This window comes from Cricetulus griseus, chromosome 2, assembly GCF_003668045.3.
Source record: "Cricetulus griseus strain 17A/GY chromosome 2, alternate assembly CriGri-PICRH-1.0, whole genome shotgun sequence".
Classification (NCBI taxonomy): Eukaryota; Metazoa; Chordata; class Mammalia; order Rodentia; family Cricetidae; genus Cricetulus; species Cricetulus griseus.
The window spans coordinates 327,724,016-327,748,646 of NC_048595.1; the positions used below are offsets into that span (position 1 = coordinate 327,724,016).

The 24,631-nt window shown below is 39.6% G+C and overlaps 1 protein-coding gene and 1 pseudogene across 2 annotated transcripts in view; both read left to right on the forward strand.

Annotated features, from left to right (window-relative positions):
* The window catches only part of LOC113834147, a 183,275-nt pseudogene extending 172,777 nt beyond the window's left edge, over window positions 1-10,498 (forward strand).
* Pde4d (phosphodiesterase 4D) overlaps window positions 1-24,631 on the forward strand; it is a 1,264,694-nt gene that overhangs the window by 1,057,580 nt on the left and 182,483 nt on the right. Inside the window, exon 5 of one of the 2 annotated variants that reach the window (XM_027401493.2) lies at window positions 10,629-10,820. In XM_027401493.2, the coding sequence (XP_027257294.1) occupies window positions 10,629-10,820 (192 nt within the window). Of the gene's footprint in view, window positions 1-10,628; window positions 10,825-24,631 lie in introns of those variants that run through there. The other variant, XM_035440564.1, reaches the window with a different exon arrangement.

Sequence of the window (24,631 nt, forward strand, 5' to 3'; positions counted from 1 at the left end):
GTGTGTCTAGCTATCCGGCTTGGTCAGTTGTAGGTAACTGATGCAAAGGCGGGCCTCTCTAACACAGGCTTTAATTTTCCCATTTCAGCACAGCAGTCTCATGTCAGGCCCATTTGAGAGCTTTGTTTGACTTTTTCATTGTGGTAAAACAAAAACACTTGCCTTGAAAACTACCCTGTCAAATGTTTAAGCAACCAATCCATTATGGCTGCTATGGTACACATTAAATATCTAGCATTTGTTCGTGTGATGTACTGATGCTTCATAGTAACACAAGAGTAATTTAATTCAACGTTTCCCCTTCCCCAAGCCCTGATGACCCCATTGTACTCTTTTCTCCAAATTTGGTTTGCTTAGATTTCTCTGTCACCATGTAGTACTTGTCCTTTTGTGACTGACATGCTTCACTATCTTAATCTTGTCAATTTTCATGCATGTCCTAGGATATGGCAGGCTTTTTTACTTGCTTAAGGTTCAGTAACAGTGCCCTGCACAACTGGGTGTGCAGTTTTTGTATGTGTCACCCCCTCAGAGGACAGTTTGGTGATGTCCACCTCTCGGTTGCTGTGACTAGTGCTGTAGTGAATATGGACACTAATCTTGGTACTTTGGGGTAGAGATCCAGAAATTGAATTGGATGCTATTTTTTATAGCAATCACATCATTTTGTAATCCCACCAACAGTTTAAAAGAGGTTCTAATTTTGGTGCAACTTTGCCAGTGTGTGTGTGTGTGTGTGTGTGTGTGTGTGTGTGTGTGTGTGTGTGTGTGTGTGTTTCAGTTATGCTAACTAGCATAATGAAATCTGTGATTCTTATTTGTGTTTTGCTGATTAGTGATATTGAACCCCTTTTCACATACATGTTGGCTGTTTGCCTTTCTTAGAGATATATCTGCTTCTTTCACTGAATGTCTTTATTGGTGACGTTCTATTATTTTAAATTTTTTTGCTCTTACCATACAGGAGTTGCATATGTATTATGAATATCAACCATTTGTTAGAAATGTGACTTGAAAATACCTCCATGCACCTGTAGGTTGCTTTTTCATGCTTTTGGCTATTTCCTTTGCTGCGCAGAAGATTAGTAGGTGTAACTGCTCTTGTCTGTCCCTGTTCTCCTTGCTTACGCTTGTCTGTGCATTAGAAGGCCCATATTGTGTCTGTACTACTCACTGTAACCAAATATTTGTCTGCAGTGTCCACCAAAATTCCAAGGACATTTTACATTGAAGTAGAAAAACAATCCCAAGCTTCATGTGGAACCACAAAAAGCCTGGACAGCCAAGGCTGGCTTAACATAATATTGTATATGTGTGTAGTGTGCTGTGAATATGGGTGCCCTCATGTCATACACAGCACATGTGTGGAGTTCAGAGGTAACTCTGTGAAGCCTTATTGGATTAGGTTTCTACCATTGCAAACAAATTTAACTGCTGTTACCTTTGTGAAGATCTTACCTTCAAGCACAGTCATGTTGCAGATGACAGTTTCCAGGTATGAATATTTAGTCCACTACACTGGTCTAATAAGTATCTCATAAAAATGGAATCTTGACATATTATTTGACCAAAATGCAAAAGCTTATTTTCTCTTTTATCAAACTCCAGTTATCATCTTCATCTTACATCCCTTTATTGTCTGTGTTATGTGAGGCTGTCACTGACAAGCCATAAATGACTATTGTTTCCTGAGATCACCTGATAATTTTACTAGTAAACTATCAAATATCATTTCACCCCAAAATAAGCACATATTGTCAGTGTTTGGCTTTTGTTCATGACAACCATATGTGATAACATAATGAAATTTACCTGATTTTTTTTCTTTCTGTCTCTGTCTCTGTCTCTGTCTGTCTTTCTTGAGCTCTCTCTGTGTGAGTTTGTGTGTGTGTGTGTGTGTGTGTGTGTGTGTGTGTGTGTGTGTGTGTGATGTATAGGACAACTCTGTGACATCAGAGTGGGTTCTAGGGTAAAACTCAGAAGGCAACAGGTTCAGAATACCAAGTGCTTTACTGTTACACTGTGACATTTCAAGACCTTTACTTCCTTTTCTTAAATGCCTACCCTCTGTGGAAATACACAAATAATGCAAACTAGCAGCCACAGTAACATTTAATCTAATAAGATTGTGAAACACCCTGAGTATCCTACTTACATTTGATGTTCAGTTTTGTGTTGAAAAAGAGTCACACAAACATATCACTACAACTGTACAGTTTTCTGTAGATGTTCTGTAAAAAAATGTATTAAAATAGTTAATTTCGTCAGATGTTTTCTTTATTGCAGAGAAGCTATCTGGATTGCAGAGAAATTTATAGTGGGCCTATATCATTGGTGTCCATAAGAAACAAATTTTGTATTTGTATGATATTGGTAAAAATGAGTGAAGTATTCATTATGAAGAGAAAATTTTGGTCATCATCCAGATTCCTTATACTTGAGGGTCAGCCTTCTTTGTCCTCCCTAGTGGTGAAATACCAAATGGACCCACTGGATAGCAGTTGCAAGAGATTCTGTACCCCTGGGGCAATCAGGCACAGAAACTAGGAAGCAAGGTAATTGCCTTCAGGTACACCCTATGTCTGGAGTTAGAGGACTAAATTATTTCTACCCATTGTGTTCAGTCCAGCCTTGCCTGAGTTCAACAACTCTGTGCCCTTCATATTTCCTGGGAGGAAACTGTTCTTTCTCTTTGGTGAAGAGAAAACAGTCTCCATTGCCTCCCTTCCAGGATGTTGTCACACCAGTATTATAGCAAGGGTGGAGGCCTTCAAAGCAACTGCGGCTTTGAGAGCAAAACTGGCTTAGCATCTGACACCTCATTGATGGCCACAGCATACTCCCCCATCTGTCCCTTGTATCCCTTCCTCCCTCATGCCTCCCTTTGGGTTCTTCTCAGAGTGTTGTGTTTAAAATGAGTCTGAATGACTCAGATGAAAACAGTGATCTTTGTGGATGCAGACCTGCCTATTTCCTTTATCAGGGAGTGAAGTTTAAGGACGGATATGACTTAGTCAAGAGTACCTAACCAATAAGTGACAGAACCAAGATTTGAAATTTAACCCTGGATTTCTAATTTAAATCTCTTAGGATCCCTTCACCTTATAACACAAAGACCTGCCCTGTGCATACACTGTCATTCTCAGCATACTGAGTCAGAAAAAGTGTATTGCTGTTCCTGGCTTTAGTTGAGAGTCCAAAGGTTCCTGTGAACATTCAGCTGGGTCTTCCTAGGAAGCCCTGAACAGAATCCATAGTCTGAGGACTCACATTGACATGGACTCCCAGGAAACTAGCCGGTGTAGTCTTCATTGTGCCTTGTCCTTCAGGCTGGAAACCTGTAGTAGGTATTGAGTAGAGGATCCTAAGGGCTAGAGTAAATGAAATGATCTATTTCCCCAGGAAAGAATCAGGACCCTGGCTCAGGAGAGAGAGACCACATGGTGGTCAAGAACCGAAATACTTCCCATCAGAACATCTGAGTCTACCTTCAGGCCAAAAATGATGAAAAATGAGCAGATAGTTACAAGATTAGTAGACAGGACATATGAGGACAGTTGAGGCAGCTGGATAGAATTTAGACATAGACTTCATTACCATCCATCGATTGCATTAGAATAAAAGACTGGAGAGATCTGGGAGCAGTTCTCTTGGTTGACCAGTTGTCTGATTCCTGTCTGTCTCTTGAGGAAGGAAAGCTCCACAGAAAGAGATTGCCCACCACATACAATCTTCAAGAGCTCTGAATATGTCAGGCCAACAGGTCCTGACTCATACTGTCTCCTCTGAGGGACCAATGCTGCTGAATCATCACTTTCCTGTAACCATCTGCTGGTGAAAGCCAGCTCCTATGAGATGTGTGCATGCCTATACTGCATTGAGGGAAGCAAATACATGGGACAGCATGGCACCTCACTATCTTCCTTGAGCTAACACCTTTCGAAGACCTTCAAACAGTCCCTTAATTCCAAGACAATCCTCAGGTTGTGCAAAGAAACCCCCAAGTCAACTGTAGAAGAAACTGCTATATACCCTAGTGTTGTGTTCAAAATTAGAAAAAAATGAGGATTTATCAAATTCCAAATGTTAAGGTGCAGAATGAGCTTTGGCTTGTGTGACCTATGAGTTATCAGGGTATCATTTTTAAGTAGTTAATGCTGAAAGCTCCATCCTAGTAAGGGTGCTAAGAAGTGTTCTGTTTTCTTACAGTCATAGGAGACTTTGAAATATAAACATAAGCATAGTCCCAGGCTCTAGAGTCAGACAGTTTGGGTTTAAAACAAACTCGTGAGAATAGCTCTGAACACATTGCTGATTATAGAGGCACTTTCCTAGGCTTCAGGATTCCTTTTGGTTAAATAGGAAATATGGAGGCCACTTCCAAGGATGAAGATATGATGAGATGCTGTGCAGAAAGCAGAGTGGGGCACATGGGGGTGTCCTCCAAAATTTAAACTACCATTATCATTATTATAATTGGGTATTTTCCCTCTCCTCAATTCTTTTTCCACTTTCTGAGGCTTCAGATAATACTGTGCATTGGGCTCACCCTGACTGGCACTGAGTCAACAGAGAATTTACCAGGCCTATGTGTGAACAGGAAGGTGCATAGCAAAGGCACTACCCATCTCTTTGACACCAACAACTGATTTAAGACTCTCCCCTACACCACATTCTGGGTTTATTAATACCGAGGACTGTCAGTGAGGCTATGTTCCAAAACTGAGGAGCTCATCTAAAGCCACCTCTATTTCAAATTAGCTCTCAGGTAAAGAAACTAATTTTCAGAATGTTAAGCCAATAATAAGTGGCCTGATGCCCAGTCTATTTTCAGCCTGACTGTGTGAAATAGGGTGTGTGTTCTGTAATGTTTACTGAGCAAGACCTCTCCCAAGGTATCCCCCTCCTTCTCACATTTGAAGGATTTAGGTAAGAAGCCTTTCATTCAGGAGGAGGTCCTTCCTAGTCCTCCAGTTCTTTATTTCTTTCTCTTGTAGCTTTTCTACTCTTGTCATTGCAGAAACAACACATTTATTTTCACAAACCAAGCCATATGAATGTAGGCAACTGGAAGAAATAAATAGTCGTCCACACCCCACTCCTGAGTGACAGCTGTTAAAGGGGGCTCCGGGTCCTTTCCACACCTGTCTCCATTGCAAGCTGTGGCTGACATGGGCCTGGCTTCTATCAGCACACCCAACCTGCCTGTTGGTTGTACCATACAATGTTGTCACTTTTATATCCTCATTGCTCTTTAGCACTAGCCCACAAACATAACCCAACACTATATCCTATTTGGCTCACATTTGCCACCACCCTTTCTTCGTTTGCTTCTGTTGCTTCACGTTGGCTGGGCATCCTCTGCCACTGCCATCCTCAACTTTGCCTGGACCTTTTACTCTTTCCATGCATTAAGCCCCCTGTATATGTGTTGCCTCTTGACGTAGCTGATTTCCCAATTCAGAAAGTGTTGTGCTTTGTTGTTCTTAGGCTATTTATAACTAATGCTTTATGTTTGGCCTTTATTCCACAATTGCTTTATGTTTTATTCCCTTACCTAGAATTTAATGCTTTGTTGGGAAGTGCTGCATTTCGGATATCTGTATTTACCCCAGTATTAATCTAAGGACAAAGATGAACTGTAAGCATGTTCACTAAACTCATCAGTATACAAAATCTCTTTCTATAAGGTCATTCACAACTACTGATATTTGTTAACACTTTGAACTTGGTATTATAATAATATTGCTTTTTCTTGGTAATAATTTTTGACTATAGAGGCACTTACTATAATAGAAATCTAGCATGCAGATGGCTTTAGACCAAATGCCCACCTCCCAAATCAAACTATTCTGAGAAAACTCGTGCTCCCAAACTTAGAAGGCTTCCCCAAACTGTCATTGATATTCACGGTACTTTGCCCAACATAACATGTGGTCAGTGATGTTTTCCGGAGTGTCTTTTTTTTTTTTTTCCAATAAAAATCCAATAGGACTGAGCTCCATCTTGGCAGCAAATTCTTAGCCATGCATGCATGAGTGGTATGTGCCTTCAGTCCCAGCTATTGTAGGGACGGAGGTTGGATGGTCATTTGAACCTGTAAGTTCTAAACCAATCTGATCACTCTTTGAAAAAGTAGGAAATGAATTAATTTAAAAGTAAAACTAACACAAGTGTTTCTTAGATTGCTGTAACTTTTAATCAATATTTATAAACAGTTTCATAGATTTGAAGCATTCTTTTTAGGTAATATTTACGAGATTTTTGTGTGTCTTTAGTAAGTAATTTAGGCCTTGACTTTAAAATAAGTTCTCCGAAATTAAGAACGTTATCTCCATCTAGTGGACAAAGTGTTATATTACAGCTACAAACAGCAAAGACCCTACTTATATCTCAGACCAAGAATTTCTTTTTGTCCTATTAATAAATGTTTTGATTTTCATAGATAGTATTACTGCAAATATTTTTAGATATCTGGTAATATTTTTCAAAAAAACTGCAGTAGGGTGTCTCTGTGCCCCAAGATTCTTCCTAGTTGAATTGAAAAATAATTGTATTCAAAAATGTAAATTGATGATTTTTGGTGATTCAGCTAGGATTGCTCCAACAGAGAAAAAGTAAAGCCAAAAACCACACTCTCCTATCTCCTTTATAGTTCATGCAGAATATGTAGTGAGAGTCTTCCTTTTGTTTCACTCAACCCTGACATCATCCTACTAGATCATAAGGGGAAGCAAGCACAGATGCTTCATGAACAATTTCCATCGCTAGTCCCCTGTGACTGTCTTCTTAAAGCGAAATCTACTCCCATCTCTCCCTCTTCTTCTGATGGTGTCTTCCAAATGTATGTTGAGTAGCACTAAAAGACCACTTTAGCTACTCCTCATCTATGAAAACATTACAGGTATCCCCACCTGACATGGGTATCCCCGACTGAATTAATACTATTGTTTTTATGTTTTTAATCACAGTACACTCATAATAAATGTTTAATAAATGCTTATTTAATAAATAACATCCAAGAAGAATGTCCCCAAATTCCTCTGATATCCCTCTTCAATGGTTAGAAAAACCCCTGCCTTCCCTGGCTTTCCTGTGGATAGCCCAAGTGCCTGCAAAGTAATGACCCTAGCCAGATGAGTCAGAGGCCTCTCCTGTAGTCCACAGTTACTCACACATATTTGTGCCTCATGGAATTCATGCACTCTGTCAGCGAGGACTTTGGGAACAATAGATCATTAAATCTTAGCTCGGTGACTTTGATCAATCGGCTTTTCTAGAACCTGTCATCTTTTGTCTATAAAGTGAATGTTTAATTAAATAACCAACCAGCATCTTGACAGAAGCATATAAATACATTTATAAGATGACACAATTCTAAGAAAACTTAAGGGTTGGGGAGATGGCTCACTTGATAAAATCCTTGCCACACAAGCATGTGGACCTAAATTCCTAAGTCTTCATGCAAGTTAAAAACCTATCATGGGCAACACATCACTATAATCCCATCTTCGGTATGGCAGCTTCCATTATCAGTAAACTCCAACTTATATGAAAGAATAGATTGAGAGCAATTGATGGAGACAGCATCAACCTTTGGCCTGCATACATACACACATAGACAAACATGTATATACACCACACACCCCATTACATACACACAAAAAATTTTGAGTTGGAAAAGAGATTTTTGATTGACTGAGATACATTATAACTTTCTCCCTTTTTCTTTGGGCTTGAAGGTTGATTGTGGTCTTGCTCTATACATATATAATCAATGATTTACCCCCACCCCTTGTTTTACTTGGGACACTTGAGACATAACATTGAATAACCCCAAGAAAGACAATAAAAATGTTTTAAACTATGGGGGGGCATAGTTGAATAGAGAGAGAGAGAGAGAGAGAGAGAGAGAGAGAGAGAGAGAGAGAGAGAGAGAGATTGTGTGTGTGTGTGTGTGTCTGTGTGTGTATGTGTGTGTGTGTCTGTGTGTGGTGTGCACATGAACATGTTGAAAATTTACCCCAGGGCATTGTGCATGTAGACCAGCACTGTACTGTTGAGCTGCAGGTTCCATCCTGGATAAAGATTTCTAATGGGGAATGTTGATAACAATTTAATTTGAATTAATTTGTGCATTCAGTGATTTCTATTAACCACATATTCCCTGGCCTATCCCATGCTGTAACTCTCTTCTCTTCAAGAACACATGAGAGTTGAATTTGATGCTTATTGATATTTCCACTAGAAGGGTTTGTTTGGGAAAGTTTGGCTGGGTTATAAAGACTATCACATTGAAAGCTGTTATAAGTGGCTACTTTTGGTTCTCTGGCTTTAAAATTCTGCATTGAACTCAAAGCATTTCATTCTTTCTATATTCATTTACCCCACTTAGTAAAGGGGTTTTTGTTGCTCTTTGTTGTGCTGATGGATGTTGAACACAGGGCCTAATGTGTAACAGTCAAATATTCTACCATTCATCTATGCTTCTAACTCCAGTAAAGGATATATATCATATGCATACATATATGTGTTCTTTGGGAATTTGGTATAACATGTTTTTATCATATTCATCCTCCCTTCCCCAACTTTTCCCAGATCTACCCCTTCTTCTTTCCCACCCAACTTTATATCACCCCAAATGAAGGTTAATATGTTCTGCCCAAATATTCTTGGATAGTGTGGACTTCCATTGGGCATGGTAAATTTATTAGGGGCTACACTCTCAGAGCAAACTGACCCTCGTTCTCCCTGCAGCTAACAACTGACAATAATTGCTCCTTGACTAGGTGTGAGAGTTTGTGTCCAAATCTGGATTTTATCTATCTTGAGCAACAGCTGGGAAATCATATTGCAACTACACTGTTATATTCAGAAAATCCTTTCTTATAGTCATCTACTACTGTTGCCTCTTACAATCTTTCCATGTCTACCCTCAATAGTGGTCCTTGAGTCTTTGGAGGAGGGAATACAGTAAATATGTTCTACTTAGGGTTGGGAATTTTAGAGTCTCTTATTGTTTTACCTCTTGGTCAGTGGTGAGTCTCGGTGTCAACCACCATTTGTTGCAAATAATAGGCCATAGATGGAAGATGGGGAAATGCATTACTCTATGGGCATAATGAGAGTTAATACTATATTCATTTAGCAGCATAAGAGTAATAGGTTTTCTCTTTGAGTCTATGACCTGTCTAACCATAGGTTCTTGACTTATCCAATAAAGGTTTTGGAAGAGCACCTGAAGTGCTGAGATATTCCAAAGACCATTTCGTGAGAGCTCAACATCTAGAAATTAAGACATTGTGGCAAACATTTTCAGTTAATTGTCAAGGAAGAGGCCAATGACTTTGGTAGCATAATGGGCACTCCACATGCCTCTGAGAACTCCAGAAAACTTTCAGATAAAAGTTAACTCATAAAGAATGAATTCCAGTTGTTTCAGTAAAGGAGAGGCAGGTAATCAAGAAAGCAGCTCAAGAAGTACCAGCCAGAGAGAGGGGGTGGCAGTTCAATGTGAGTTGATTGCCAAGTGCCTGATGGTCAAGGGGATACCTTGGCTGAGCAGATGGTTGTTTGCAATTGAGAGATTTCCAAGACCTTCAATCTAACCAAGAAGTTTGTATCTGACTCTGAAGGCAAAGTGAGCTGAGGAAGACTTTCAACTGAAGGATGTTGCAGTCAGCCATATTTGTGTTTTAAGAAGATAAAGATACTAGATAAAAAGTGGAAAATGGATTCAAGAGATGACTGTAAAGGCTGCTGCATAACCACAGCAAAGGGTGGAGAAACTAGTGACTGAAAAGGTGTAGTGTGAGAAGGAAAAGAAGCCAAGGTTCAGGTGAATTGTCACACTAGACACACTAGACACACTAGACAGTGGCAGTGGTTCAACCAGACTGAAATATTTACTGGAGTACTATTAATTTGTTCTTTTCTAAACAGGAATCCTGTGCTCACAGCTACTTTTGCAGAATGACTTTTTTTTTTGAAGTTAGGTTTAAAAAGACTTATGCCTTGTGATTGTCAAAATCCAAGGAAAAATGAGAATGTTAAACCAATGTGATGTTTACAGTTGTGGGTTTGTTTGTTTGAAGTGCTAGGATTCAAACTCAGGGTGTTAGTCTATGGAAACATGCTACCACTAAGCTACAGCTCTAGTTGAGTGTTGTACTTTTTACTAGGAAGAATTACCAAAAGTGGCCAACTAGGCACTCGAATTTCACACCCAGCTCCATGCCAGCAAGCTGGGCTTCTTACCTATTTAAAGTTTCTTACCTATTTAAATAGGTTAGGAGTGTCGGCATCTGGCACCTTAAGCCGGCGTTGGGTTCATCCTGCAGTGCCAGAATATGGAAGCTGCTCCGATGCCACGCAGCAGCTTGACAGCGCAGGCTGCCACAGCAGGTTCTCCTCTTCCCCTGGGAACCTCGGGCGTGGGGTCATCCCACTCCTGACACCATTCTGTAATGTGGCGGCAGGGCCTGGGAGGTTGCAGTAAAGACTTATTGTTACAAAGAATTGCATATAAAAAAGTCTTCCCATCATTCCCCAAATCAAGCTGACTCCTTTGCTGAGATTCTAGCATGCCAGTCCTCACACCAATGTAATTCTTTTTCCTCTATTCACAGTTTCGATGTGGACAATGGCACATCAGCGGGACGGAGTCCCTTGGATCCCATGACCAGCCCAGGATCTGGGCTAATTCTCCAAGCAAACTTTGTCCACAGTCAACGCCGGGAGTCCTTCTTGTATCGATCTGACAGCGATTATGACCTCTCTCCAAAGTCTATGTCCAGGAACTCCTCGATTGCCAGTGATATGTGAGTATAAGGGTGGGCAGAAAAGGCAGAAGAACTTAAACCTGAGCAAATACATCTCTGCTTGGATTATGTCATAAAGGATGATTTCATCCAACTGTATCTGCCTCCTTTGATGTAGAAAGTGAATAAAATTATCTAATCTGAAGATGCATAGTAGATTTAGCTTGAGTAAACTGTCACTCTTGGGTAAGGGGAAAAACATTTTCTCAGAAAATATATCGTTTGGGCAAATTAGAGTTAAAAATTTAATAGAAAATTACCCTTAAAATATCAGCTTATATTTATGCAAGATTTGTGTTTTAGATACTCAACCACATGTGCATTTACTAATATTTTTAAAAATGCCTTAAACCTGGGTTGACAACCCCTGTGATTTTAGGATGGACAGTGTCTTGATTATATCTTAATTGATATGTGTACAGATGTGGAACTGGCAATATCTTTTGGGTGTTTTGTAAAAATTAAACCAGGTTTTGAATGTAAATCGTTAGAGGCAATATTACACTTGAGTTCATTTAAGACATGGCACAGATTAGAAATGAATTAAAACTAACAGGTTAGTGGACAATATGGGGATTACTAACTCATTTCTCCAGCACATGTTTTTTTGCACACTCACTATTCTGTCTGTATTCTTTCCACATTAAGAAAACTCCTGCATAGCTTCTGTCTCACTCCATATGTGCACTGTCATGTTTGGCAATGGATACAATTAGCCTCCTTTCTCTTCTGGGTCTAAACATTTTCCTGTTACATGCAACATCTTCTCAGGACACTATCTCCCAACCTACTGACTGGTCATCACATAGAACCCCTGGGGGTCTAGTGTTACTCTTGATACCTTAAATGTTCACCAAGGCAATAGACCAAGCAACATCCCCAAATGGGCTTCTAGAAATTAAGATGTACCTTGAACTCACTTTAGTTCTTTGTCCCTACTTCTCCCAGCAGTCATGTTACTGATGACTGCTCTTCCTAAATAACTTCCTTTTGCTAGTGGGCCTATTTCTGTGTTATTCTTATCCCTCTTCTATATGTTTGAAAAATTCCCATAGAATGTTTATTTATTCATTCAAACACAACAAGGACATTCCTTGAGCTCTTAGTCTGTGGCAAAGTAAGGACTGGTATTAAACCATATGTAATAAAATGTCAGTACCACCCTTGAGGTTTTACAAAGTACTACATAAATGCAGAGCATGGGGCCAGGGAAAGCTCTCTGCCGAAAGGAAATGGGAAGAAAGTAACGGGTTCAGGGAACAGTTTTGCAAAATTTGAAGTATGGAGGCTCTGGTACATTGAAGGCAAGACATTCTTCTGGATGTGAGGAGCAAACATAGTAAGAGAGGAGGAAGACTCAAAGTTCATGGAAGCTGAGAGTCCCTGAAGTTCTTAGCTTGGGTTTGGCCTTGGTCATGTTTCATTTTTATTATATTTTGGGTATTATTTTCTATTTTGAAATGATTGGACAGTAAAGAGATAATAGGGAAGGGATTCATATCAAATTTCACAGAAACAAAATTGACCACATGTGATAAAGATCTAAATCAAACAAAGAGATTGGTTCAGATGTAAGAGGCGCAAGGCCTACAGAACTCTCTCTCTCTCTCTCTCTCTCTCTCTCTCTCTCTCTCTCTCTGTGTGTGTGTGTGTGTGTGTGTGTTTGCACATGTGTGTGGGTGTAGCTTGTAGAGAAAAAACAAAAGGAATGCCATAATGTGACTCTGACTGAGCAAATAAATGGCAGTATTTACATGAGAAACAAGGAACAGAGAGTGGACAACACAATGCCAGACACTAAATATTAGATTCAGCTTTTATAGAATAGTATAAAAAGGGAAGAACAAAGATGAGAAATAATGGTCCACTGGACTAGAAGAAATAAAAAAAAAGAGTCAGTTACCTTATATAATTACCAGTGTTTAGATGTCATTTGAGTGAAGCACCTTAGTCAGGCAATGGAGTTAAAAGCCCAATAGGTTGGGAGTAAATGGAAAGTGGTTCTCTAAGCCAGTGAATGCATATTTTTAGAAAATAGATGAGACAAGGGAATGAGATAATTAAAGCTGACTAAAGAAGAAATAAATTCAAGAAAAAAATTTAAAATTAATAACACTTGAGCTCAGTGAAGACTGAGAAGCTAGAAACTAAAAATCCAGTGTGGGGAGATTATAGATAAATAAAAGAATTGCTAAGACAAATAGGATATTGAGCTCAAGAAACAGTTTCTGGAAAGGTAATAGAGACTGGGATTGTATTCTTTAAGAAGGACAAAGAAGAAACAAATAAAAGAAGAAATATAAATATAGAGATGAAGGGTTAAAAGATTTAGAAAATTCATGGCTAATGATGGCTGCTTGTCCATTAAACAGGAGGTTTAACAGTTGATACCAATGAGAGTGGAATGGGTAGCTTGAGTACAAGGTAAAAAGACAAAGCCACTACATACCCAGGCCTGGTGGTACCCACCTGTAATTTCAGCTACGCAGAGGTTGAGGTAGGATGGTGATAAATCAGACTGTCTCAGCTATTAAAGGAGTGCAATTGAAGGAGTGCAGGACCATCCTGGCAGCACAGTGAGACCATGCCTCCAAGTAAAACGTACAAATAAGGCTGGAGGTGCCACCCCTAGTGGTAGAGTGACTAATTATGTGAGACTCTAGATTTAAGTGCAGTGAGGAAAGGCTGCTAAACTGATCAAACAAGAAAATATCACACCAGAGAGATTAATAGACAACTACTCAATCCAAGAATTCCCACAGGTATTCATTAAAAGCCATCCAGTCCAACTTTATTAAAAGTGAAACAGCAAAACATAGCACCCCTCCCAAGGATCAAAGAACATTGAGGAAGAGGCTGGAAGAATTTCAGGACAGAGAGGTGTGTGGCAAGAAGAGGTCTTCTAGATATGACATGATGAAGCCATCATATTCATGGACTCACTGCAGCTATGGTTATCTGCATAAGACCCACAGAAGATTGGGCCTGTCAATATTTCATCACAGATGGGGAGCAGGACCATGAAGCTCCAACCCTTCCTGAGAGACTATAGGCAATTAATTAACAGGCAAGAAACTCTAGTTAAACTCAGTGGAGCACACACAAAAAAGAAATGGAAGTATGAGGAAGACTGGTTAAAAAAGAAAGTAGGAGAGGGAGATGGGAATGAAATGACTAAAATTTATTATAAGAATGAAAGAAACAGTCAAGCAATTAAAACTATTAAAAAGAAAGGTCAGAGAAGAACATGTAGTCAGTAACTGCACTTTGTTTTAATGGCTAAATGTTCTGCTCTCTAAAATTCTAGTAAAACAATTTTGGGATGCTGATGCATACACTGTGTGTCTCATACCTCTTATTCAAGTGAAGAAAGACTAAATATGCACCTCCATTTTATGAAAAACTGGTAATATTTCACATGCTAAAAAAGCCTTTTTTTCCAAAGCCCTATGCAAGAATGGCCTCATTTTACCCTGTACCAATTCAAGTGTCCCTTTATGTACAGAGGACTCATGTACAAATGACAAGTTGAATCAGACCATGATGCAACTCTGTATATTGTTGAAAAATAATGTCTTTACGTGCTCAGTTTTCTGAGTTTCTCTGAGTATTTCCCTGGGAGAAATAAGCTAGCTGTTCCTCTCATGCTTGCTGAGAAACAAGATAAACAAAATAATTATGACTTCGTATTTAATTTACTACAGCATTTATCTTCCACACATCCATGACTAGGCTTTCTCTTTATTTTATAGCTTATGTGGCCATGTGTAAACCTCAGATTCCTTTCACTACTTTATGTTGATGATGTAAAGATTGTTCAATCTCCCTAGCTCCACTCCACAGTTCAACTGTGCTTTATAGAGTTTATTCTAGTTTGCAGGCTTAATGATTCTGCATATATTGTTCTTATCTAGCTTTTCAATAGATAGAATCCCTTAGTGTCAATGAGAGTGTGCTATTATTTGTTTGACTGAAATGTTTTAGAAAACCAAATTCTCTGTAAGTTTGGGTATATTTGTTTAATTAGTTAGGAACTGAGAAGAAAGAAAATAATTACTTTCTGCTAAGATTACAGATTATATTAATAAGTAGCTGAGACACAGAAAGAAAAAACAATAGTGATGGTCATAACATAAATTGTGTGGGGATATTACACTTCACTTTTCTGAGTATTTTCATAACTGCTGTGTCATTTGACACTTCAGGTCTTTCAATATAGATATTAATATGTTATTTTTGGATAGGAGATCCAAATTCAGAAATGTTCATCTTTTCAAAGTACAGTAACAGTTTTGATCACTTGTAAAGAACATTATTTTGATGATACCATTGTGAACAGTATTTGTGAGTAGATAGATGAAACTCATTTGACCCATGATACCATTGTGAACAGTATTTGTGAGTAGATAGATGAAACTCATTTGACCCATTTGAAAAGTGGGTGTGACAATGATACACACCTGTAATCCCAAAGTGTGGGATGTTGAGATAGGAAATTTCCTGCAGGTCAACAGTCAGTCTAGTACACCAGTGAACTCCATGTCCACCAAGAGGCAGAGATCACGACTCCAAAGTAAGATGGAAGCAACTGAGGAAAATACTCCCTGTCCATGTCTGGCCTCACACACATGTGTACACAGGTGCACATGCCTCCCACACATGCCACACAAACACACTTCAATGTAAACACACACACACACACAGAGAGAGAGAGAGAGAGAGAGAGAGAGAGAGAGAGAGAGAGAGAGAGAGAGAGAGAGAAAGAAAGAAAGAAGAAGAAGAAGAAGAAGAAGAAGAAGAAGAAGAAGAAGAAGAAGAAGAAGAAGAAGAAGAAGAAGCACAGCAGTGTTAGCATGACCATAGTAAGGAAATATAGAAAAAGTAGATGTGAATCACTTAATAGAAAAACATTTAAACAACTATAGACCCGACCGGGAAAATGAAGGCTGCCACTGCAGTGACATGAAGAAACATGAGAATGCCATAATAAACATATAATTCCATGTTTCTCAGGTGTTTTCAAAATAAATTTAAAATTACGATAGCATCACAGTAACAGCAAGCTGGGGTTGTCCACTACCCAAAGAGCTAAGGTTGTGAGCATTTGAATCCATGAAAAGATGTGCCATATTGCAAAGATTAACAGGAAAATGCACAATGCCAAGAAGTGTACTTGCTATTTTTGTCATTGCTGTGACAAAATGCCATGCACCCCACCCAGAAAAAAAAGCAGTTTAAGGAAGGAGACTGCCTTCTGGCTCACAGTTCTCAGAATGCTGTCCATCAGGCAGAGAAAGTATAGCAGTCAGAGTGCCTCCCTGTATGCTGGGCAGTGGTGGCACACGCCTTTAATCACAGCACTCGGAAGGCAGAGGCAGGTGGATTTATGTGAGTTCAAGGCCAACCTGGTTTATAAAGCTACACAGAGATCTCCTCCCCTTAAAAAATGAGTGTCTCCTGCTGTAGTGGGAGGGTGCGGGGAGCCTGTCGGATTTTATTCTCTGTCAAGAAGCAGAGATGGAGTGACTGTTGATGTCCCAATTGTTTTCTCTTGTTTATTCAGTGTAGGACTTGAGGCTATTGGAGGTGGAACCCACAGTGAGTGTGGGTCTTCCCACCTCAGTGAGCCTCCCTGGAGATGTCCTCCCAGAAATGCTCAGAGAATCATGTCCTAAGTGATTCTAGATCTCATCCAACTTGGCAATAAGATTAATCACCACACAAGACAAAGAGCACTTCACCATAAAACTATAAACCCTTGACTGTAAACTACCTCTCAAACCAATTGGATTAATGCTTCTTTCACCAGAGAGTTGGCACAGTTGTCCAAGAGGAAGGAGAGAGAAGCAGGGAATGGGGCTTGAATGGGTATGGATATTATGGAGACAGCCGTCTGAGAGATGACTTTGGTTTATCAGCTCAACTTTATTCCACGGTATAGGAAATATATAGGATTTGGGAGCCTGGGGACAAACCCTAATTTGCATTAAGTGGCAGGCTCCTATCATAAGGCTTCATATGTGACACCAGGGTCCTATAGCAAAGCTCTATAAGTCTTAAGTTACTTATGTGCAGCAGGGGAGGCTTCTAGCAGGAAACTGTGCCAAGGGTCACCCTAGAGATAAACAGGCATCCAGGCATAGAGACAGCTTTCAGATAAGCTGGCCCAGAGACATTCTCCAGATAAGGGCAGGTAGACAGCGGGAATTCTCTTTGTGGAGGGAGTCCCCAAGTCTGCCAACTTTGGAAAAAGCTTCCAGACCATGACAAATTGTGACCTCTACCAACAAGGCATTCCAACAGATTAAAATGAATATACCTGGATAACTGGACCTCTTTTCCCATCCTCTGCTAAACAGACCATGGCACACAGAATCCAGAGATGACTAGACAACTCTTCATTCATGTTTACACACCAGTAGAGGTTGAAGGCATGGTGATATGGGTGGATTCATCTTACCACAAAAGTCTTGGTCACACTTTACGTATTGTCTCTATGTCCCTTGCAAATATGGTTAGAACTTTCCTGTTCTTGGGAACTCTCTTGTCCCTGCTAAGTAGCTTGGGTAGTTGCTCCAGAGTTGCTCCAGAGTTGGAAGGTAGAAGAATTGCCTACGTATCCATTTATATTTTCACTCCAGGTTAAATAATTCTTCCTGAGACCCTTTCTAAAGTGTCTCAGAATGAAAATCAAAACAAAAACAGACATGGTTCATTGCAAAGATTCTATTTGTCACTGGACTACAGAATTTGTGTAACCTCTCTTAGATAAATTCTAGATTTTAATACACTGTATAGTCACAGTTCTCTAAGGGAACAGAACTGATAGGATGAAAATATACATGAAATATCTTAGAGTGACTGACAGTCTGTGTTCTGGGTAGTCCAGGAATGGCTGTCTCACAATGAGAGGGCCAAGAATCTGGTAACTGTAAAATCTAGGAGACTGGGTGTCTCAGCAGTCACAATCTGATGCCAGAGTCCCAGGGAAGTCCTAGAGAGCTTCTGGTCTTCAGGTTAGGCTGGAAGAAGTAGTAATTCCTAACACCAGTGAATAAATGCCTCAGTTGCACAGTAGATGAATTCACCAGCAAGAGTGTAAGAAAAGCACTCATAGGTGCCCCAGAGCCAATCACGAAAATCCCTCACAGGTGGGCTTGGTTTTTTAGTTGATTTCCGATATGGTCAAGTTGACAACTAAGAACAGCCATCCCATATACTCATTTTAAAGTCAATTGATTTGCCAGTTGAAAGCCATCTTCCATCACCTAAGTAGGAAGGTATAGCTGCCGAACCATTCTTCCCCAATTCCGGACCTCTCCCAGCTGAGGATTTGGGAGTAAAGAGACTAGGGGCAATGAGGCCCAGAGGGAATTTACACAGGTATGAGGGAAGGTTTAACTTTTCAAGGGAAGCAAAATATTTGTCAATTACTTGTAACACCGATAGCTTTATTTATTTATTTATTTATTCATTTATTTATTTATTTTTGGTTTCATCTTTAGATTATAGCAACCCATTGAGGCTTCATTCTTTATAAAACTGGGTTTTCAATAGTTGATGGATAAAAAACAATAACTGACTAGAAGTCCACATGGAATGGGAAATGTGAGAGGCAATATCTAATCTCTTTCCATAGCAGGAAGTTGTACAGTGCTGAATAGATAATGAGTTGTTAGGGGAAACCTTATAAAACTGTTTGGACCTAACTAACTACTCAGTGACTACTGAGAACTACTGGATACTTGTGTTGGCAGAGGGGGTGTTATAAATAAAATTGATGAGACATCAGAAGCACTAAGTTTGAAAAGCTTTGTGTTAAGGTATTTGTTTTATTTATATCATGAGGATTGGAGCTAAACTAACTCTCCATATGAAGAGCAGTTTCGGGGGGGGGTGGGAATTGGGTGTGGCGGGGAACCAGAGACAACAGGTTCAGCTCCATCATCTTTGTAACAGGCTCTGGAGTAAACTGTGTTCTGTTCTTGGTTCTGTTAGGACACATGATTGCCCAGATCCTTTAATATAATCCAAAGCCACACAATTAAGGTTACAATCTAGGTGCCCATTCTTCTGCTTTTGTAGCTGGTCACAGGTGTCATTGTTAGTGTACAGTGTTGATGCAGATGTTTAAGATTTCAAGAATCACATCCACAAAATATGAGATGAATAGCGGACACCAGGCTAAGTTTTTCCTTCTTTATTTTTTCTCTCCTTTAAGTTTTTTCCCCTACTTTAGTTTATAACTGAGCTATTTTATTACAGATTCAAACAAATTCTATTATTGGCAAAATTCAAAGTCAGCTTGATCCTTGAGTCTTCAAACTAAGCAACTTAATGCATTAGCTGACATATATTGTGTATTTTCATTTAGTTACAATCCTAATTTTTTGATTGCCTTTAACATGGTAAAGATAAAGAGCAAATGAGAGAAAGCTTTAATAGAGTGAGGTGTTGTTATGATGGCTGGTATTATTGCATTGTTCTGCAAGTTTTCAAAACAATGCAGTCTTTGAGGCATGCATATTATTGTCCCAGCTATCATTGCCAAAGTGAAGAAACTTCCCAAAATCTTAGAAGATATAAGAAGAGAAATAGTAGTTAGTCTTAAATTAGAGAGAAAGGTGCATTTTGACAAAACATCTTATTTCTATGCATTTCTATTATATCCTCAGAGGAATGTATCCAAATGTTTAACAAGCAAGTTTCTTTTCTCTTTTCTGCTTATTGATTGACTTACATAGGGTCTCACTATGTAGTCCAGGCTGTCCTTGAACTCACAGCCCTCATTTTGTCTCAGCCTTCTCAGTGCTGAGATTACAAGCATGCACCACTCAACAAAAATTGGAATTTTCTTTATTTAGTAGGTTTATGTGAATGTGTGAGCATGTATGTGTATGAGTGTAATGAATGTGTACATATATGTACAGGTCATATCTGCATGAGCAAAGACAAGACAGTATCTGGCTGTACTCCTTCACTCTGCATTATTTCCTTAGACAGTGTCTCTCCCTGCATCACAAACTAAACTGTTGGGTAGCAACCCTAGTAATCCCTGTCATCCTTCCCCCACAGTACTTCATTTACAGGAATGAAATTAGCCATGGCTAGCTTTTTTTTTTAAATGTGAGTGCTGGGATCCAAACTCAGGTCCCCATTCTTGCATAGCAAGACATATCCACTGAGCCATCTCTCTAGTCCCAATTTTCTCTTCTTGGTCTTCATATGCACCATGTTCCTTAACACTTTTAATGGTGAAAAAAATTATAAATGAGAAAAACAGTCACCTAAGTCTTCCTAGGCTCCTATATTGTAAAACAAACAGTGAGGTAATAAATTATATAAGTAAAAATAAAATAGAAGTGATGTTGGGCATTCATCAAGTCTTTAAAAAATAAACACTTGGTTGCATAATTATACTACTATCTCACTGTTTATGAAATATAGCACCTACTTCAAAAATATGGAGCATGAACAGTTTAATAATGAAAATGATTATCCCACACTGTAAGACATCAGATTCCTGCTAGAAAGCAAACTAAGATTATCATGGTCAAGGAAAACCTGGCTAATTTTTCATTGTGCTCTTAAAGAAACAGAATCTCTGAGAGCAATATGTGAATTATAAGCTGACTAAAGTCAGGCAAATCTGAACACCATCTTCAAGGGATAAAAGCTAACCCCTAAGTTTGGATAGTGCTTCCATGTAACATGGCCCTAGATAAAAAGAACCAGAGCTAAAACAATGGGCTCTACCTGCCCTCTTGAACTTGCAAAGGACTTACATTTTCAACTAGTTGTGGACATTGGGCCTGGTGGCTCTCACTTTGTTCTCAAACCCCCAACCATTTTCCTCTAGGTGTTGAGATCAGAGGACAGAGATGAGATCTCTGTCCCAGTGTATCACAAAACGGAAACTTCCTTAACTTTTAAATCTTGGTGGTGGGTGGTTAGCAGGAGGTAGATGGTGGCAGGCTTGGGAAAAGAGAGGAGATGGCTTTTCTAGGAGACACTCAGCATGTGTTTTCTAGCACATTCTGAGGGGAGGAATGTATAACTAGCTGATGTGTTACTAGCTGAGCAGTATGAACAGCCGTGATGCCATTCAAGGTGTCATTTTGAAGGCAACACAGATCCAAGAAAACAAGACAAAAATACCATATGACGTAAGTGGGTGTTTTTGTCTCTGTTTATTTTTTAAAAAATCCTAGACAGGGAAGGAGACAGACAGCTGATATTGAGACACCAGCATAAATACTTGCTCCACTTACACATCAGTCGCTTGAAATATGTATTTTGCCTGCCAGTCTTGGCTCCTTAGCAAACAGTTTTTAGTCTTCCCCCTTCCTATTCTCTGAGCCGTATAAGGAGACACAGCTACACTGCTGGATACAGTGTGTTCTTGAAGGTACGCTTTATTGGGGAGTGTCACTAAATCATTCTAAGGCCCTATAGTCAGAAACATTTAAATAGTATTATCACAGATACGAAAAAAAAAAAAAAACTCACCACACCTATAGTTTTGCTTCAGAAAAACCAGGTCAAGAGAACAGACCCAAAACTTCACTTGTGGACTTCTAGCACATTGACTGCTTCGGGTTGCGTTTGGTGAAGAGGTTTCTCCATGGACCTGTATTCCCTCCTGTGTCTCTCAGACCTGGTGTCAACTTTCCCTCCACTGCCTTGAGTCTTTAGGGATTTTCCTACCATTGGTTCAAGAAGGAAGTTCTGTCTCCAGACACTGTCAAGTTGTGTCTATATCAGGCATCAGTTCCTGCAGCCCTCTCCTTCGAAGCAGACTAAAATGAGAAAGAAGAGCAAATCAAACCCCTACAAATGCAGGAGGCTGCGACCTGGCAGGATCTCATGTAAGTGATCCATAGGCTGATGTCTCCTAGCAAAGGTCCCAAGTGGTCGCAGGACCAATGCCTTTTCAGTTCCTGTTTTACTGTGAGAAAGAGCAAAGCTGGATGCACAGCTCATTCCTGCTTGGTCCGCTCAGGATTTCAGAACTCAATATAATCACCAAGGCCAGTAGTGTTGGCTTGACTTTTGATATGTTTTCTTGCAGATGATGGATAGCAAATTCAGCAGCACACACAGAAGCACAGAGAATATCTCCATGACTGCAGGAATTTCCATTGAGTGGCATTATTCTAGAGGCCTGATATTTATTTCTGCAGGGCTTCATAATAGTTTGCTTGAATCCATTTGAGCAACCAGGAAGCAAAATGTTTAAAACAAAGCTGTGGAATTTTGTTTGTTTGTTTGTTTGTTGTTTGGGTTCATATCCAGCTACATAGCACTCTCCATGTCTTAGAATTCCAAGGCCCATTAAAACGTCAAAAAGCACATGAGAGACTGTCATAGGTCTCTGGCTGCTTATTTTGCCATGTAAAGACTATTAACAAAGAAATTCTGGCTAAAATATGTAGTCATTTTAACTTTTAAAGACATGGTAATCTCTCTTACTTACACACACAAAAAGCATAACTTCATGAAAAAGACAAGTTATTCAAAGGAACATTGAAGTTTTTCACTGTTCACTGCACAGCACGTATTTACTGCTCCTTTGACAAGGACCATGAACTCTGGCGGACAAACTCCATGTCTCCAGGAAAGCAATGACCTCTGCCATTTGCCAAGCATGTACTGTCTCTGAGGCTCTCAGACCCAGATTCCTTGTCTTGGAGTGGAAATATGAGAGTGCCGCCAACGCAGCAGAGTTCTAAGCACTAGAACCTGTATACCCTTAGATTTTTGGCACATAGTAGGATGACAAGAAGTCTTCTGTATTTAATTAAACCTTTCCTTTTAGTCTAACAGGCCCATTCTATTGTGGGCAGACCTTTAAGATGATCACACTCACTAGCCATAAATCTCCCATACAGAGGAGCCGTCTGGAGAAAACCCAAGAGAGCAGGGCCAGTGACGTTAAGAATAAATGAAAGGCCTGTCAAATAACGTACACTGTGAAAGAAGAGCCTGTTCCTAGAACAGAGTGAGGGCACTTGTGGAGCCTAGTTCCCTCTGGGTATTCTGCCCTCTGCTTCTTCCTCCCTCCTGTCAGGAAGAGCAAACTCAGCCTAGTTTGCAGCTCCCAGTGTCCACTTGTGATATCGGCACTCCTGGAGAATTCCCTCCGCTGCATCAGTCTTGGTTAAGCAACATATTTTGATGTGTTTTGTGCACATGTCTGTGATCATTTTCTAAGCTCCTTTGAAGCTGAAAACCTCTGGACACAAATGAGAGAATAGATTATTTTTGCACCCCCAGAGAGCTGCACAAACTGGATGGAGTTTATTTGTCATCATGCATTTTCTTTAAGGAAGCCACAATTTCTTCTGACAATATGCATTCAGTGTCAGGCCACAGAATGTTTGTTCATGCTGTAGAGTAAATTCTCACTTTGTGCTTTATCATCAATGCATGTTCTAAATGAGCATCTGAGCACATGTGAGCCAAAAACTAAGGATTTGTGTTTTAAAGTTTATGGTATATGCTTACTTATTTTTGAGGGTGTGCTTGTGCAAGTGTGCACCTGTGGGCAAATGTGTGTTCAGGTAAATGTTTTTGTATATGAGGGACACACATGTGGAGGCTCGAGGACAGTTGGAAGTGTTGCTCCTTAGCCATCATCCACATGTTGTTTCAAGACATGGCTCTTCAGCAGTCTGGAGCTCACCAGACACAGTAGGCAGGCTGCTCAGTGAGCTCTGGGGAATCCATCCATTTTGCCCAATGCTGTGATTACAAGAATGCACCACCATGCCTGTTTTTTTTTTTTTTTTTTTTAAAATCGGGAGTCCATGGATCAAAAATTCAGCCCTCAGTCTTGTGAGGCAAATGATTTTCTGGCTGATCCATCTCTCTAGCTTTATTTATTGTTTCTGACACTGAGACTCTTGCCACCCAGGTGGCCCTGAATACTATATAGTAAACTATAACACTGAACTCTGGATCCTCCTGTCTCTACTTCCCAAGTGCTAGGATTATAGGCATGGGCCACTACACTTGGTGCTAAGGTTTAGTTTGGTTTGGTTTTGTTCATTCAAAGATCAAGCCAGCTCTTAACTCTTTTCTAAAATGTATTTTTTAGCCTACACATAAGACATGGTCTGCATTTGAGATGTACAGTAAAAGTTTTAATAGTCTAAATTGTGTAGATAGAGCTAATTAATGTATCATTGCTTCTGTGATGAGGAAATCACTTATCATTTTCAAGTGTACTGTGCGTTATTGTTCATTGTAGCCAATAATTTGTGCTATAAATCTCATGAGTTTATTCCTCATAAGGCTTTTTAACCCCACCTCACTTTCCAGTCCTAGTAACCAATGCTTCACTCTCCTTCTCTAAGCTCAGTGTTTTGATTTTAGAGTCTTCACAACATATGATATCACGAGGCATTTGTCCACCTTATTACACTAAACATAGTGTGCCTCAGCTTCATGCATTCTGTAACAAATGCTTTTATTTTTAAATTCTGAATAATATTCTGGGTGGTAAGTATACCACATTTTATTTATCTTCCAGTCTATAGATGAACATTTAAGATGAGCCTGTGCCACTCCTGACTACTGCAGCTACTTCTGCAGTCAACTGGGAATGCAGAGACCTCAGTGACATGCTGCTGCCATTTTCTTTGGCTGTATACCCAAAAATGAATTATGGATCTTCTAGGAGTAATATTTTCAACTTTGGATGAATTTCATAAACTTCCTCTGTAACTGGAACCACTTACAGTCCTAGTGACAGTCCATGAAGTTCCTTACACCTTGGTGCTGTTGGTTGTCACTTTTGATCGTTTCTT